At 40.2% G+C, this 14,279-nt stretch overlaps 1 protein-coding gene across 3 annotated transcripts in view; it reads right to left on the bottom strand.

Moving 5' to 3' along the window:
• LOC133622281 (chemokine-like protein TAFA-1) overlaps positions 1 to 14,279 on the bottom strand; it is a 71,241-nt gene that overhangs the window by 55,551 nt on the left and 1,411 nt on the right. For 2 of the 3 annotated variants that reach the window (XM_061984853.1, XM_061984836.1), the window contains exon 2: positions 11,544 to 11,685. In XM_061984853.1, coding sequence (XP_061840837.1) covers positions 11,544 to 11,685 — 142 coding nt within the window. Of the gene's footprint in view, positions 1 to 11,543; positions 11,689 to 14,279 lie in introns of all 3 variants that reach the window. The other variant, XM_061984844.1, reaches the window with a different exon arrangement.

The raw sequence follows: 14,279 nt of genomic DNA, 5'->3' as shown, positions 1-14,279 counted from the left end.
TGGCATTAAAGGAAACTAACAACTATGAACTAGGTTTACAGCATATGAAATACATTTGGCAACAATATGCACTTTGAGAGTACAGACAGCCCAGTTTTCATCAATTAATATATTCTGTAGACATACCCTCATCCGCTCTCTTTTCCTGGGGGTCTGGCGGCAGATTTCTTTGACTTTATCGTTGGAAATGCATCTGCTTTGAGTGTCGCAGGATATCCACACATTCTTGCCATCTCTGTCGTAGCATAGCTTTCGTCGGTAAAGTGTGCGAAACAAACGTCCAATTTCTTGCCACTTTCGCATCTTTGTGCCACTGACGCAACTTGAATCCGTCCCTGTTCGTGTTGTTACACCCTCCGACAACACACCGACGAGGCATGATGTCTCCAAGGTACGGAAAACAGTCGAAAAAACGGAAAATAACAGAGCTGATTTGACTCGGTGTTTGTAATGTGTTTGAGAAAATGGCGGATTGCTTCCCGATGTGACGTCACAACGTGACGTCATCGCTCCGACAGCGAATAATAAAAAGGTGTTTAATTCGCCAAAATTCACCCATTTAGAGTTCGTAAATCGGTTAAAAAAATATGTGGTCTTTTTTCTGCAACATCAAGGTATATATTGACGCTTACATAGGTCTGGTGATAATGTTTCCCTTTAAGAACATCATGACCAAGAACAATGTAAAAAGAGGAGCTAAAATAGAGGGGCATCACACTGAGTGATTCATAACTTTTCTCTGCATTAATGATATCATCGCTACAAAAGAGTTACTGGTCCATGTAGCCCCCATGTCCTTCTACTTTGCATGTCTCACACACAACCATTAGCGTCTCAACCTCAAGGTAAAAGATTGTCTTCACTGTGTTGACAATCAATGACTTTTCATTTCTGCACAGTGTGATGCAGCAAAGGGGTCATTTGGTGGGAGGCAGTTCACCACGGTGCAAGGCCACCTCAGGCAACCATGGTTACTCTTTGTCTCCCAGCGAACACCTCCACAGGACGCACCGGCTCATATTCCTCCTCACTCTGAGAGTGTCTAGTGCGACGATGTTTTGCTTATTCAAAATATCCCAGGGTTATATTAGACTCATAAAAATGTGTGCGTGTTAACGCTGTGTTTGAGTACATTAATCTGGAACATTTTATATTTAAAAGAAAAACCCGCACACATTACAGGGGCAATAATCCCACCTAAAAAAACTTTCACAATGAAAAACTTGTAGTAAAATGTTTTATTACATTAATTAAAAGTAACTCCTGTTGCATTTATGCCACTTTTATGGTGATAAAACACAATGTGACAGGACGTGACACTTAGTGACAGACAGATGTTTGAGTATTTATTTTTGACAACCAAAAAAACACAACATGAGGTGGCGGACCACATAAATGAAGTAGCAGACCATATAAATGATGTGGCGGGCCATTCAAAATGATGTGGCGCACCATTTTAAATAATGTTGTGGACCAAATAAAATGAAGTGGGGAACCACATAATTGATGTGGCAAAATATATAAATGTGGCGGACTACATAAAATGACACCATACAATCAATCAATCAATCAATCAATCAATCAATGTTCTTTATTTAACCAGGTAAAAAACTCATTGAGATTAAAATCTCTTTTCCAAGAGTGACTTGGCCAAGAGGGCAGCAAAAATAGTTACATAAATACATATAAAAACAACAGAAAACAGCAGCAGTCACACACAATTAAAAGTAAATTACTCACATACATTTACATAAAAAACAACATATCAAATTACCCAAAAGTGATCAGCTCAGGTAACCTCAGATCCTTCTGTAAGTTATTCCATGACCATGAAGCAACATTTCTGAAAGCTTTTTTTTCCAAGATTTGTATTGGGTCTAGGAACAAACATTCTAAGTATGTCCTGCGATCTTAAGCTGTAGCGACTGAAGTCTCTAGACATAACAGAACACAAATAAGGTGGAACCAGACCAAGAAGTGATTTATATATGAAACACAACTACCGATAACATCTGCGTACTGATAAAGATGGACTATTTGCCTTTGCATTTAAAGTGCAATGATGGACAAGGTTGCCACAACCAGTACTACAACGTAAGGCACAGTGATATACAGTATCCAGTTTTTTTCAAATAAGAGTCGGGTGCATTCATAAAAAGCAAGTCTCCATAATCTAGCAAAGGCATACAAGTGGTCAGAATCAAGCGTTTCCTAACTTTTAGGTAAAAACAGGATTTGTTTCAAAAGAAAACTCCCAATTTAATTGTAATTTCAGCCACATGTTTATCAATGTGAGGTTTAAAGGACAAGTTCTTATCAATGACAATTCCCACGTACTTAAATGTTGTGACCATTTCAAGTTCAACCTTATGAGCAGTTAATATTTTTGAGTCTTTCACAATGCAAGTTGGCAGATAATTTGTGGTTTCACTTCCATAAGATGTTTTTATGACTTTCCAGAATTTCCTTGGATCGTTTAAGCTACTGGTGGTTTGCGAATGATAAAACTCAGACTTTGACTTCTTGACAATATAAGTAAAGCGATCTCTGAGCGGCCTAAAAAACATCCAGTCAGCCTGGATATTGTATTTCTAGCCTTGGCCCAGGCAGCATCACTTTCTTTCAGTAGGCTGGACAGTTCAGGAGAGAAGCAAGGATTAGTTCTACCTTATATTCTGAATTTACAAAGAGGAGCATGTTTGCTTGTAATATTGATAAATCCATGAAAATATTTCCAAGCCAACTCAACATCACTAAAAAGAGTGATCCTAGAACAATCAAAGAGCCATAAATCGTGATAAAAAGCTTTCTCACAAAAATACTTAAAATCACGTCGTGGCAGTGAGTTGGCAGGCCAAATTTGGCCCCCGGGCCTTGAGTTTGACAGGTGGGATGGTCAGTCATAACTGAACATTAGCAAATGTACTCACCAGCTTTACTTAATGCTTCAGTAATTGCTGCCACACTGTTCATTCATCCCCTGTGCACACCAGTCTTCACTTGACTACTCTTTGAGGAAGTATTGTCCCATGAGCTCATTGGCTGACTCCATTCTTAAAGTCCCCTTAAGCAGCAAGATATTTTGGTTTTGACAAGTAAGTGATTTCAACATGGTGCATTTTCCTCCATTGAGGGTCGAGAATGCACGACCCAAAAGGTATCATCCCCCAAGTGCTTTACAGATGCAAGACAAACACAATCTGTTCTCTTTTTTACGCCATTCATGGTCTTTGCACCAAATAAATGTGCACCATATGAGTCATACGGCTGAGTGCAGCACTTGCCTGTATAGCAGTAAGGCAGAAAAATTGCCTTGACCATACCAGAGATTGGGAGGCAGCATAAACAGAGCTGCAGGGCGGGAAGCAGGTCTTTTTGTTCTAATCACCGACCGTATATACAGTATAAACACCTACTGTGAGGGTCATGCAGCTTGCTGACCTCTGGAGAAACACTCTACAGTACAGCTGCCAGCGTACGAATGGAGCATATCAATATGCAGTCAAAAGACATGTAGAATGCAGCACTATTCTGATATCCCCTATATTGTAGGCATCTAGAGTATGTTTACATGGAAACATTTGTGTTTAACTAGTTCGAGGATGGGTACTGAAACTCGGTTCCATAATGGAAGCCGTGTTGATGTTAGATGGTAACCAGATGGGGAGAATATATACCTATTGTGTCTCATTTTGGTGTCTAATGATTGCAGACTTGAAGACATACAACAAATGCTTAATGGTGATATTGGGCAAAATAATGTAGCATCCTTACAGATGCACACAGAGTCTTAAGACATCTACAGCAGTGCTCAAGTGCAACCCCACATGGGCACCTAATTCGATACTTTTTTAGGGATCAAGCGAATTCCGTCTACTACTGAGTATCGATTCACGTAAAATCAAACGGTGCCATATTTTGATACTTTTGTTGCTTGTGACTTTACGTCCAGTTGCAGACTCAAATACTTGGCAAAAAATCTGTCACTCAAGCAGCAACCACAGTGCTTCTAGGTAGTGTTGCAATTTACCATACTACCAAAACTAGTATGCCTGATAGAAAACACATGGACCAACAGAAAGGCTCCACTTTTCAAAATACGCTAGCTCAATGCTAATTCACATTGGATTAGCCATATACGTGTTACTGGTTATCATTAGCCATTTTACTTGGCAATTTGAACATCTCCAAATTGGGTTATTCAACCATTTCAATTTCAATTCATACAACGAAGAAGCACATTACAATCAAACAGCCGGTGTGTAGTACAATACTTACAGTAAAACACTTTTTAAGGCACAACAGAAGACTCGATTCCGCTTAATGACAAAGACTACTCCCTGACAAAAAACCTTCTATTATCATTTTTGATTATTCTATATATAATTATTTTTGATTATTTTATCATTATATTTCTTATTTTATTTTCAATGTCTCTGTTGTTGTATCATGCTATATGCTTATTTTGACGGTATTGGTTGTAATTTAACAGGGCTTTTTGCAACTTGCATTTTTCAAAGCAAATAAATACAACAAAAACACCACCGGCTATCTAATGTTATCATTAGTGGTTTACCACAACACATTAGTTTTACAAGCGTGTCTATTTTTCACCATCACTAAGCTATGTATAGTAATAACAATTTTTACCGGCCCGAATAAAATGATTGTTAAACATTGGAAAACAGTCCAAGAGAAGCAACTAACAATCAATCACAGCTAACGCTAGTTATCCAAATTGCTATTATTAGCCAACAACACCCAAAGCTAATACGTGTGCACGTAGTGTTTGTCATTACGTACGTAACGTCGTAAGAGGTCGGGATACACTGTGTAAAATACATTGGAAAGTTAGCGCCCTCTTGGCATCTGTGTAAATGTTGCAAACAGCCCCTTTCCCCAAGTGGAGCAATTTGTGAGCTCTCTCTTTGAGAAGTGCTGTATAAATAAAATGTACATACATATGTATTTACTTACTGACAAAGCAACACACCATACAGTATCTATCTAACGTCTTGGAATTGCATTCATCCATCCATCTTCTTTCGCTTATCCGAGGTCGGGTCGTGGGGGCAGTAGCCTAAGCAGAGAAGCCCAGACTTTCCTCTCCCCAGCCACTTCGTCCAGCTCTTCCCGGGGGATCCCGAGGCGTTCCCAGGCCAGCCGGGAGACATAGTCTTCCCAATGTGTCCTGGGTCTTCCCCGTGGCCTCCTACCGGTTGGACGTGCCCGAAACACCTCCCTCGGGAGGCATTCGGGTGGCATCCTAACCAGATGCCCAAACCACCTCATCTGGCTCCTCTCGATGTGGAGGAGCAGCGGCTTTACTTTGAGCTCCCCTCGGATGACAGAGCTTCTCAGCCTATTTCTAAGGGAGAGACCCGCCACCCGGCGGAGGAAACTCATTTCGGCCACTTGCACCCGCTCAGCTCCTTCTTCACCACAATGGATCGATACAGCGTCTGCATTACTGAAGACGCCGCACCGATCCGCCTGTCGATCTCATGATCCACTCTTCCCCCACTAGTGAACAAGACTCCTAGGTACTTTAACTCCTCCACTTGGGGCAGGGTCTCCTCCCCAACCCGGAGATGGCATTCCACCCTTTTCCGGGCGAGAACCGTGTGCTCGGACTTGGAGGTGCTGATTCTCATCCCAGTTGCTTCACACTCGGCTGCGAACCAATCCAGTGAGAGCTGAAGATCCTGGCCAGATGAAGCCATCAGGACCACATCATCTGCAAAAAGCAGAGACCTAATCCTGCAGCCACCAAACCGGATCCCCTCAAGGCCTTGACTGCGCCTAGAAATTCTGTCCATAAAAGTTATGAACAGAATCGGTGACAAAGGGCAGCCTTGGCGGAGTCCAACCCTCACTGGAAACGTGTCCGACTTACTGCCGGCAATGCGGACCAAGCTCTGACACTGATCGTACAGGGAGCAGACCGCCACAATCAGACAGTCCGAAACCCCATACTCTCTGAGCACTCTCCACAGGACTTCCCGAGAGACATGGTCAAATGCCTTCTCCAAGTCCACAAAAAACATGTAGACTGGTTGGGCAAACTCCCATGCACCCTCAAGGACCCTGCTGAGAGTATAGAGCTGGTCCACAGTTCCACGACCAGGACGAAAACCACACTGTTCCTCCTGAATCCGAGGTCCGACTATCCGGCGTAGCCTCCTCTCCAGTACACCTGAATATACCTTACCTTGAATTGCAACATCATGCAAAGTCTACTATATAGTACTTGCAAATGAGACTCAGACGTGTAAGAAAACAAGGCATACAGTAACAACTGGATCAGCACAGTGATCATTATAAGCTCACTGTTGAATGTTAAAATTAACACATGAACACACACAGAAGTACCAGAAATGGGTACCGTTGAGCACTCGTATTAATTTACAGGTACCAAGATTTTGTATCATATCGATTCATATATGGATGGTATCCAACCCTAACAGGAACACAACACTTCGTCATCTTTATGCACCAATCACGATCATGGCAGGTGTAGTGCGTTGACGAACCCTGGAATTCTGAATGTTAATATTGCAACATAATTAATAAATTTTTTGGCACATTCTCTGTCTTCTGTAAATTCCATAAAAATAAAAAAAAGTGTATCGGTTCAGGCACCATTTAAGCACCTGCACCGTTTCAAATGTACCGATCCGGAATCTAATATGAATGAGTGTTGACAAATAAAGAGGATCATGTCCCTGTGTACCTCAAAGTGAAGGAGGTTTCTAAAAAAACATCTATCTGATGGATTTCAAATTTCAGTTGGACAGTTCACTAGTGATCCCCCATCTTCTGTAATCTGTAATCCCGGTCTGTAATACTGGTCGCGTTGAACTTGTGGCATTTGGCTGGCATTAATGATTGGCCCAGTGGTCTGCAGCCACTGGCCTTCTTGCCACCAATTCATGACCCGTCAACCCCAATCCTCCCACCAATCCAACAGGCGCACAACACAGAGCGCAAAACAAATGTCTCCGTGTCAGGATCAATCTGGACGGGCAGCCCATCCTCTGCTCATAAAACTGGCATCTAATTTATCCACGAGCCACACCATGCTAAGTGGAATGACTGTGAATCCTTTAAGCAGCCAAAGTCGTTCAACAATTTGACATCTTTCTCTGTTGACGTCATTTAACATTTTACAAAACGTCCCATTATGATCCTATAATAATGAAATGCAGACCAAAATGTGTTGCTGATATGTTTTAGTCTCACAGGCAAATAGAGGAAATAATATGAGGGAGATGCACATTCCCTTTATAGTTGTAAACGGCTTCCTCTCCGTCAAAACTGACATTGGTAAATATTTACGCACGTCTCGGCCCTAGTGAAAATGAAAGTTCAACCACAGTGGTTTGGTCATTTTCTATTCAGTTCTATTAGGAAGGTGCGCTGTTGCTGTGGCTAAGCAATTTGCAGGGAGCCAATGTAGCATGAATATCAGCTGCAGTGACTCAGAGAGAAAAGTACAAAGTGTGCTAAATATCTAAGGGGGCTTCAGTGAGGGACTGAATGCAATTAGGGACAACTCTTAATGGAGAACAGCAAGTGGAACTCACAGACAATGTCATCAGTCCAAGCTTATTACCTAAGATATAAAATAACATTGATTTAAGTGATTTTGTTCTACTTGTTTTTTTAATAATTAAAATATAGGAATTATTTTAATATTTTTAGTTTTTTTCTAAAACTTCATGAGAAACATCATCCTCTGCAGTTGGCTTTTAGTTTTAGGTTTCCTAGTTACAAATAGTATAAACAAATTAGCAGTGACGTGCGGTGAGGTTGATGGCTGGTGAGGCACTGACTTCATCACAGTCAGATTTACAAATTTATGAACCCTAAAGAGTATCTTATTCTCCATTTGATTGGCAGCAGTTAACGGGTTATGTTTAAAAGCTCATACCAGCATTCTTCCCTGCTTGGCACTCAGCATCAAGGGTTGGAATTCGGGGTTAAATCACCAAAAATGATTCCCGGGCGCGGCCACCACTGCCGCCCACTGCTCCCCTCACCTCCCAGGGGGTGAACAAGGGGATGGGTAAAATGCAGAGGACAAATTTCACCACACCTAGTGTGTGTGACAATCATTGGTACTTTAACTTAACTTTAACTTTACACATACAAACTGTAGCACACAAAAAAGCACATTCAATAAAAAAAAACGTTATTATGGTCTTACCTTTACTTATAAATGAAGTCCATGCACCGCTCCTTCTGAACAAAAGCATCGATAACTTGTTTATAGAAGTCTTCCTTATCTTTCTTCAGTTTTAAAAGTCTCTCTGTCTCGATGGAGATCTTCCCTTAAGTATTACCTCCTGCTTCGATTGAAAGTCCAGTTTAGAAAACTGTTTTATTTTAGATATGTAATCCTCCATGTTAAACGTCCAGGCAAGAGGAAAAAATAAACGATCGCTGCTAACTGTTGCTGCTTGTTGTCACTTCTTCTGCAGCCGAGTAGTCGCAAGAATGATCTCTGGGATCACTACCGCCCTCTACCACCAGGAGGCGGGATTACTGAGAGCCTCACCCAGTGCGTCTTCGCAGCAGTTTTATGAATGGTCAGCACAAGAAATACGTTACACACATACAGTTGTTGACAAAATACACTGTACATTATATACCTCAGCTAACTAAACTATGGAAATGTATAATATAATTCATATAGCAATACGGTCTCACTGCACAGCAGGCCAGCAGTTAGCCGAGTCATTGCGCAATCCATGGTGAGGCTCAACTGAGTGACGTGCCTCAACTGGCTGCTGACTCACCGCAAGTCTCTTCTCAGTATTTGAACGGCAAATGTGAAAATTCAGTGATTTTGAATACAAATAATCTAAAACTGGTGAAGTTAAATGGAAAATAACTTTATAGTATAATCACTGGATACATACAGGTGTATAACAATTTAATTTTTTTTTTTTCTTTTTACATTTTTTTTCTTTCCATGATGGCACGTGAGGCCCCGCCTCACCTGCCTCCCCTGACTGCACGCCACTGCAAATTAGCCACGCAATGCAAAACACAAATGCCCACTGCTGAAAACACTACTTCTCCATTCTAGGTTCTTTTTTTTTATGTGTAGTTCTGTGAGGTACCAATTGTACATATGGAAACACTGGTATCTGTGCCTTTTATAGAATGTGTAGACGCATTTTTAAAGTATATATATATTTTTTTATTTGTATTTTTTATTGCTGCTTCTATTTATTTATTAGATTCATTTTACTGAATATGTACAAGCACTGTTTTTTTTTTTAATATTATGTGATAATGCCTTTTATACTGTATTTTGTTTGTTTTATGTACTGTATCAGATTGTATGTCTACTTGGACGTTGGAGTCTGCAATAAAAGTTTGATTGCATAAGTCACCTGCTGTCGAATTGTTTTCCCACTAAAGCAGCAAGTTGTAAACTAACTTCCATTCTATAGTTCTCATATTGACTGTAACCATGGCAACCAAATCTCTCGTATTTGGCGACACTAAGCCGAGGACATTTTTGACCTGCTCGGCATGAAAACAAGACAGACAACAAAAAAGAAGAAGAATGAAAACCGTTCACAGTGGAGGAACTGTGTGTTCACTGCCTGACATGCTCATTAGTGTTTACATTTTTAAAGAGAAACTGCACTTTTTTAGGAAGTTTTGCCTATCGTTCACAATCATTACGAAAAATATAATGATGAATGGATTTTTTTTTAATGCATTTTAACTTGTAAAATAAACGTGATCACTTACATGTGTCCCTATGTTTACATCATTGAGTGGTTTGCTGCTTCTTGGCTTCCCTGTTCCCTGTAAGTTTTATTCTAGATCATAAATCATGCATCTCACCTGCACAGAAGACATCTGAGTAGGTATTCCGACAAGTTGGTACACTTTGACAGCCATTTAGGACCCGAAACTGGCGAGGACGACACAAAAAGACTTGTGTTCCCCCAGCTCCCCATCCAGTATTTTTGTGAGGATTATCAGAGGTTCATCATCTAAATGGGAATATATGAACATCCGAGCAGTCGGCATCCTAATGACAGCAGACCTTTCACAGTGAGTGATGTTTTATTATGTTTGTTGGCTCTCATAAAGTCTGCAGTGAGTAGAAATCAATGATGAAGAAAAAAAATCAAACATTCAATACGTAAATATTAAATGTTATTATAAGTGTGCCTGTTACTACATTACATATCTACTTACATCATGTATATACAACCTCAATGGAGGTGTTTGGATGTTTTTTAAGGGCTTTATAGGCGGAATTGCACGACTCCCATTGGCTCCATACTTTTGATCGCATTTATTTAATATTTAGAATGCAAAAAATAAATAACATCCATCGTCATCCATCCATCTTCTTCCGCTTATCAGAGGTCGGGTCGCGGGGGCAGCAGCCTAAGCAGGGAAGCCCAGACTTCCCTCTCCCCAGCCAATTCGTCCAGCTCCTCCCGGGGGATCCCGAGGCGTTCCCATGCCAGCCGGGAGACATACCGTAGTCTTCCCAACGTGTCCTGGGTCTTCCTCGTGGTCTCCTACCGGTCGGACGTGCCCTAAACACCTCCCTAGGGAGGCGTTCGGGTGGCATTCTGACCGGATGCCCGAACCACCTCATCTGGCTCCTCTCGATGTGGAGGAGCAGCGGCTTTACTTTGAGTTCCTCCCGGATGACAGAGCTTCTCACCCTATCTCTAATGGAGAGACCCGCCACCCGGCAGAGGAAACTCATTTTGGCCGCTTGTACCTGTGATCTTGTCCTTTCGATCATAACCCAAAGCTCATGACCATAGGTGAGGATGGGAACGTAGATCGACCGGTAAATTGAGAGCTTTGCCTTACGGCTCAGCTCCTTCTTCACCACAACGGATCGATACAGCGTCCGCATTACTGAATCCATCGTCATGTCTTTCTTAAAGATTGTAAACGATAGGCAAAATTCCACAAAAAGTGCAGTTCCCCTTTAACAACCGTGGTTTCGAACAATCGCTGTTGAACATTGTGACATAAGAGGGCTGCTGTAACAAAAGAAGCAAAAAAAGACTGAATCGATGTTGTGACATCTTCCCTGTTAGATTACACCCAATGCGTCACATAAGCGCTTTTAATTAAATAAACTGAAACATCAAAAATCCTCTCCAGAAAGTTCTCAGTCAGGTCAGACAACAGCTTTGGATATGTGATGCATAAAAACCTGATGCCTGTGCTTTGCACTGCGTCCTTGGTACATACCGTCTCATGCTGAGTGGTATTAGAGCATATGAAAATACTTACATTGATTTGCTGCAAGGTTAACAATTGCTTTTTCTATCGAGATAGCGAAATAAACTCAGAGGAAATCGAAGCAAGCATGCGACAATCTAATTAAATGTGAAAAGCCAAACAAGTTAGGGGTTTTCTGAGAGCAAATGTAGCAGCACCTTTGTTCAATAATCAGGTGAAAAGTTATTTTCTGCTCCTTTGGATGCTATGCTAAAATCTGTATGAAGCACAACAGGAAGGAAAAAGACCAAAGGGCTCACCAATCATGTGGATGGTGGTTCGCCCAGGCCTCGTCCCATGGTGCTGCTGTATGGTGTCGTAGAATGTGGCCTGACACAGCTGAATGGCCGTCACGCTGACCCAGAGGCACAGGCAGAGCAGCCAGGACATGACAGGACACATCTGCTGAGGATGAGTGCAGTCAAACACATCATGTTCTCAATCTGTGGTGTACTAATATACTTTACAGTCCATGCAGTAGATTGAAAATAAATCACATTGAATCATTTGTTTGTGCAGCGCTTACGACCAAATACCTGTACAGTTGGCCCTCGTTTATTACTGTTAATTGGTTGAGGGCCTGGCCGTGGTAAATTAATTTCAATGTAGTAGGAGTAATTAAATATTTGTCATAGTCAGAGCATTAAAAAACATGTTTTCGACTTTCTAAATATGTTTTTTTTTAACATTATGAGCCCTATAAATAACATCGACATAGTCACCTTGACACTCATTAAATTTAATATAGTAGCGGTATAAATAGAAAATAATACATTTTGGATCTGATTTACTAAATAGTGTGTGCAAATTATATAATTGCATGTACTATTAGTGGGCTTGATGCAGGTGATCTACTAGGACTGTGTGTAGACCGATTATTTCAAAAGAAAAATGATTTTACGTGAATACCCGCTGTCAGCAAAGAGACACTCCGCATTCATGACATTGTATGGTCCAACTTGTGGCGTTTGGTCATGTTGTTAAAATTCAACTCACAAATGTAATATGTACCACCTTTCCAGGGCTATATTGAAGCGCAATCGAGGCAACAGAACTTATTTGTAGCATGTTGAAGTTGCTCCCTGGGAGCCGCTGTTGTGTTGTGATGGTGTGTCTGATATGATCCAAAGTCAAGAAAATGCATATTGCAGGATTGTATATATATATATATATATATATATATATATATATATATATATATATATATATATATATATATATGTATATATACCGTATTTTTCGGACTATAAGCTGCAGTTTTTTTCAGAGTTTGGCCGGGGGTGCGGCTTATACTCAGGAGCGACTTATGTGTGAAATTATTAACACATTACCGTAAAATATCAAAAAATATTATTTAGCTCATTCACGTAAGAGACTAGACGTATAAGATTTCATGGGATTTAGCGATTAGGAGTGACAGATTGTTTGGTAAACATATAGCATGTTCTATATGTCATTGTTATTTGAATGACTCTTACCATAATATGTTACGTTAACATACCAGGCACGTTCTCAGTTGGTTAATTATGCGTCATATAACGTGCACTTATTCAGCCTGTTGTTCACTATTTCCATCCAATAAATTTCCCCAAAAAATGCGACTTATACTCCAGTGCGACTTATATATGTTTTTTTCCTTCTTTATTATGCATTTTCGGCAGGTGCGACTTATACTCCGGTGCAACTTATACTCCGAAAAATACGGTATACATGCATATATATATTTCTTTTGTGGTTTATAAAATGGGATTGCCGAATAGACAATCAATCTAATTATTGTATTTATTCATTGCATTTAATTGTTTATTGTCATTTCTGTGTTATTCCCATCTACTTCATTAACTGTTTCTTTGTTATAATTTTTGGTATCATATTTGTACATATCATATTTGCTGATCTTATTCTGTTGTTGTTGTTGTTGTCTCTCTCTGTCTTATTCTCCTCTTGTCCCTGCATTTTCCCCCTCTGTCTTCTTTTTTTCCTCATTTCTATCCCCTCCTGCTCCGGTCCGGCTGCGCCAAACTCTAAATATATCCATTCAATAAAGTCAAAAACAAATAAGGCAACACGAGAAGAATCCCACACTTCTCGTTTGTAAAGCAATTCTATACAGCAGATATGGGCATCTACATCAACAATATGATTTTGCCTAACATGTTTAAAAATAAATAATAATAATATTATTTATATTTATGACAATCCAAATATGTTGACACACACACACACGCACACTTAGACAGTACATTCGCTCTCCTATTCGTCTGTCTTTGCAGCCCCATCGCCTCTTTTCTCATAGCTATTTGTGCGTAACTGTGCCAGTTTGCACGGACATTCCAGACGTGCTAATCATAGACACAAAACAGCGGCTGCAGAATAGAGCTAAATATAATCCCAAAATGAATATATTTGCATTCCCTCCTCCCAAAACTGTGGTCGTTTTGATAATCAGCATAAATTCTGCATATACTGTTAGACACCCTAAATAGATTGCGCTCTCTATTTTGATCATTTAAGAGACGCAATCCTCTGCGCACAAGCGTATATCAGTGTCCTATCTAGAAAAAAAAAAATCTTATTACCAATGCCCATAATAGTATATATGGGCATTGGTAAAAATTGGTATATAATTTTAATTTGACGGACAGGGGGTGTTGATCAGGGATGAATAAACAAATACATGTTTGTGTTATAACACTATATCTTGAAACAAACTTTATCTGATACATTTAGTATGCTTTTTTATTTTTTAAAAACAATGAACTCTGAATGACACATCAGCAGATAGCTGTCCTGGCTGGTCCACTACTGTTACAGACCACTAACATAACTGATCCAGGGTCACCATGGCAATTGCTAAGACACTAGTCTCCCTGTTTCAAGCTAATTCAATCAACATAATAATGAAGCTCTTTCTTCTCCTGCTCCATTTCTACATATAGTTGCTTTAATCACTGGCATACATCATGAAGAGGTAAAACTGGCTTCTTTATGGCTTG

The sequence above is a fragment of the Nerophis lumbriciformis genome, linkage group LG01, assembly GCF_033978685.3.
Source record: "Nerophis lumbriciformis linkage group LG01, RoL_Nlum_v2.1, whole genome shotgun sequence".
Lineage (NCBI taxonomy): Eukaryota > Metazoa > Chordata > Actinopteri > Syngnathiformes > Syngnathidae > Nerophis > Nerophis lumbriciformis.
Note: the sequence above shows the minus strand (reverse complement) of the source record. Positions and strands in the feature narration are given on the sequence as shown.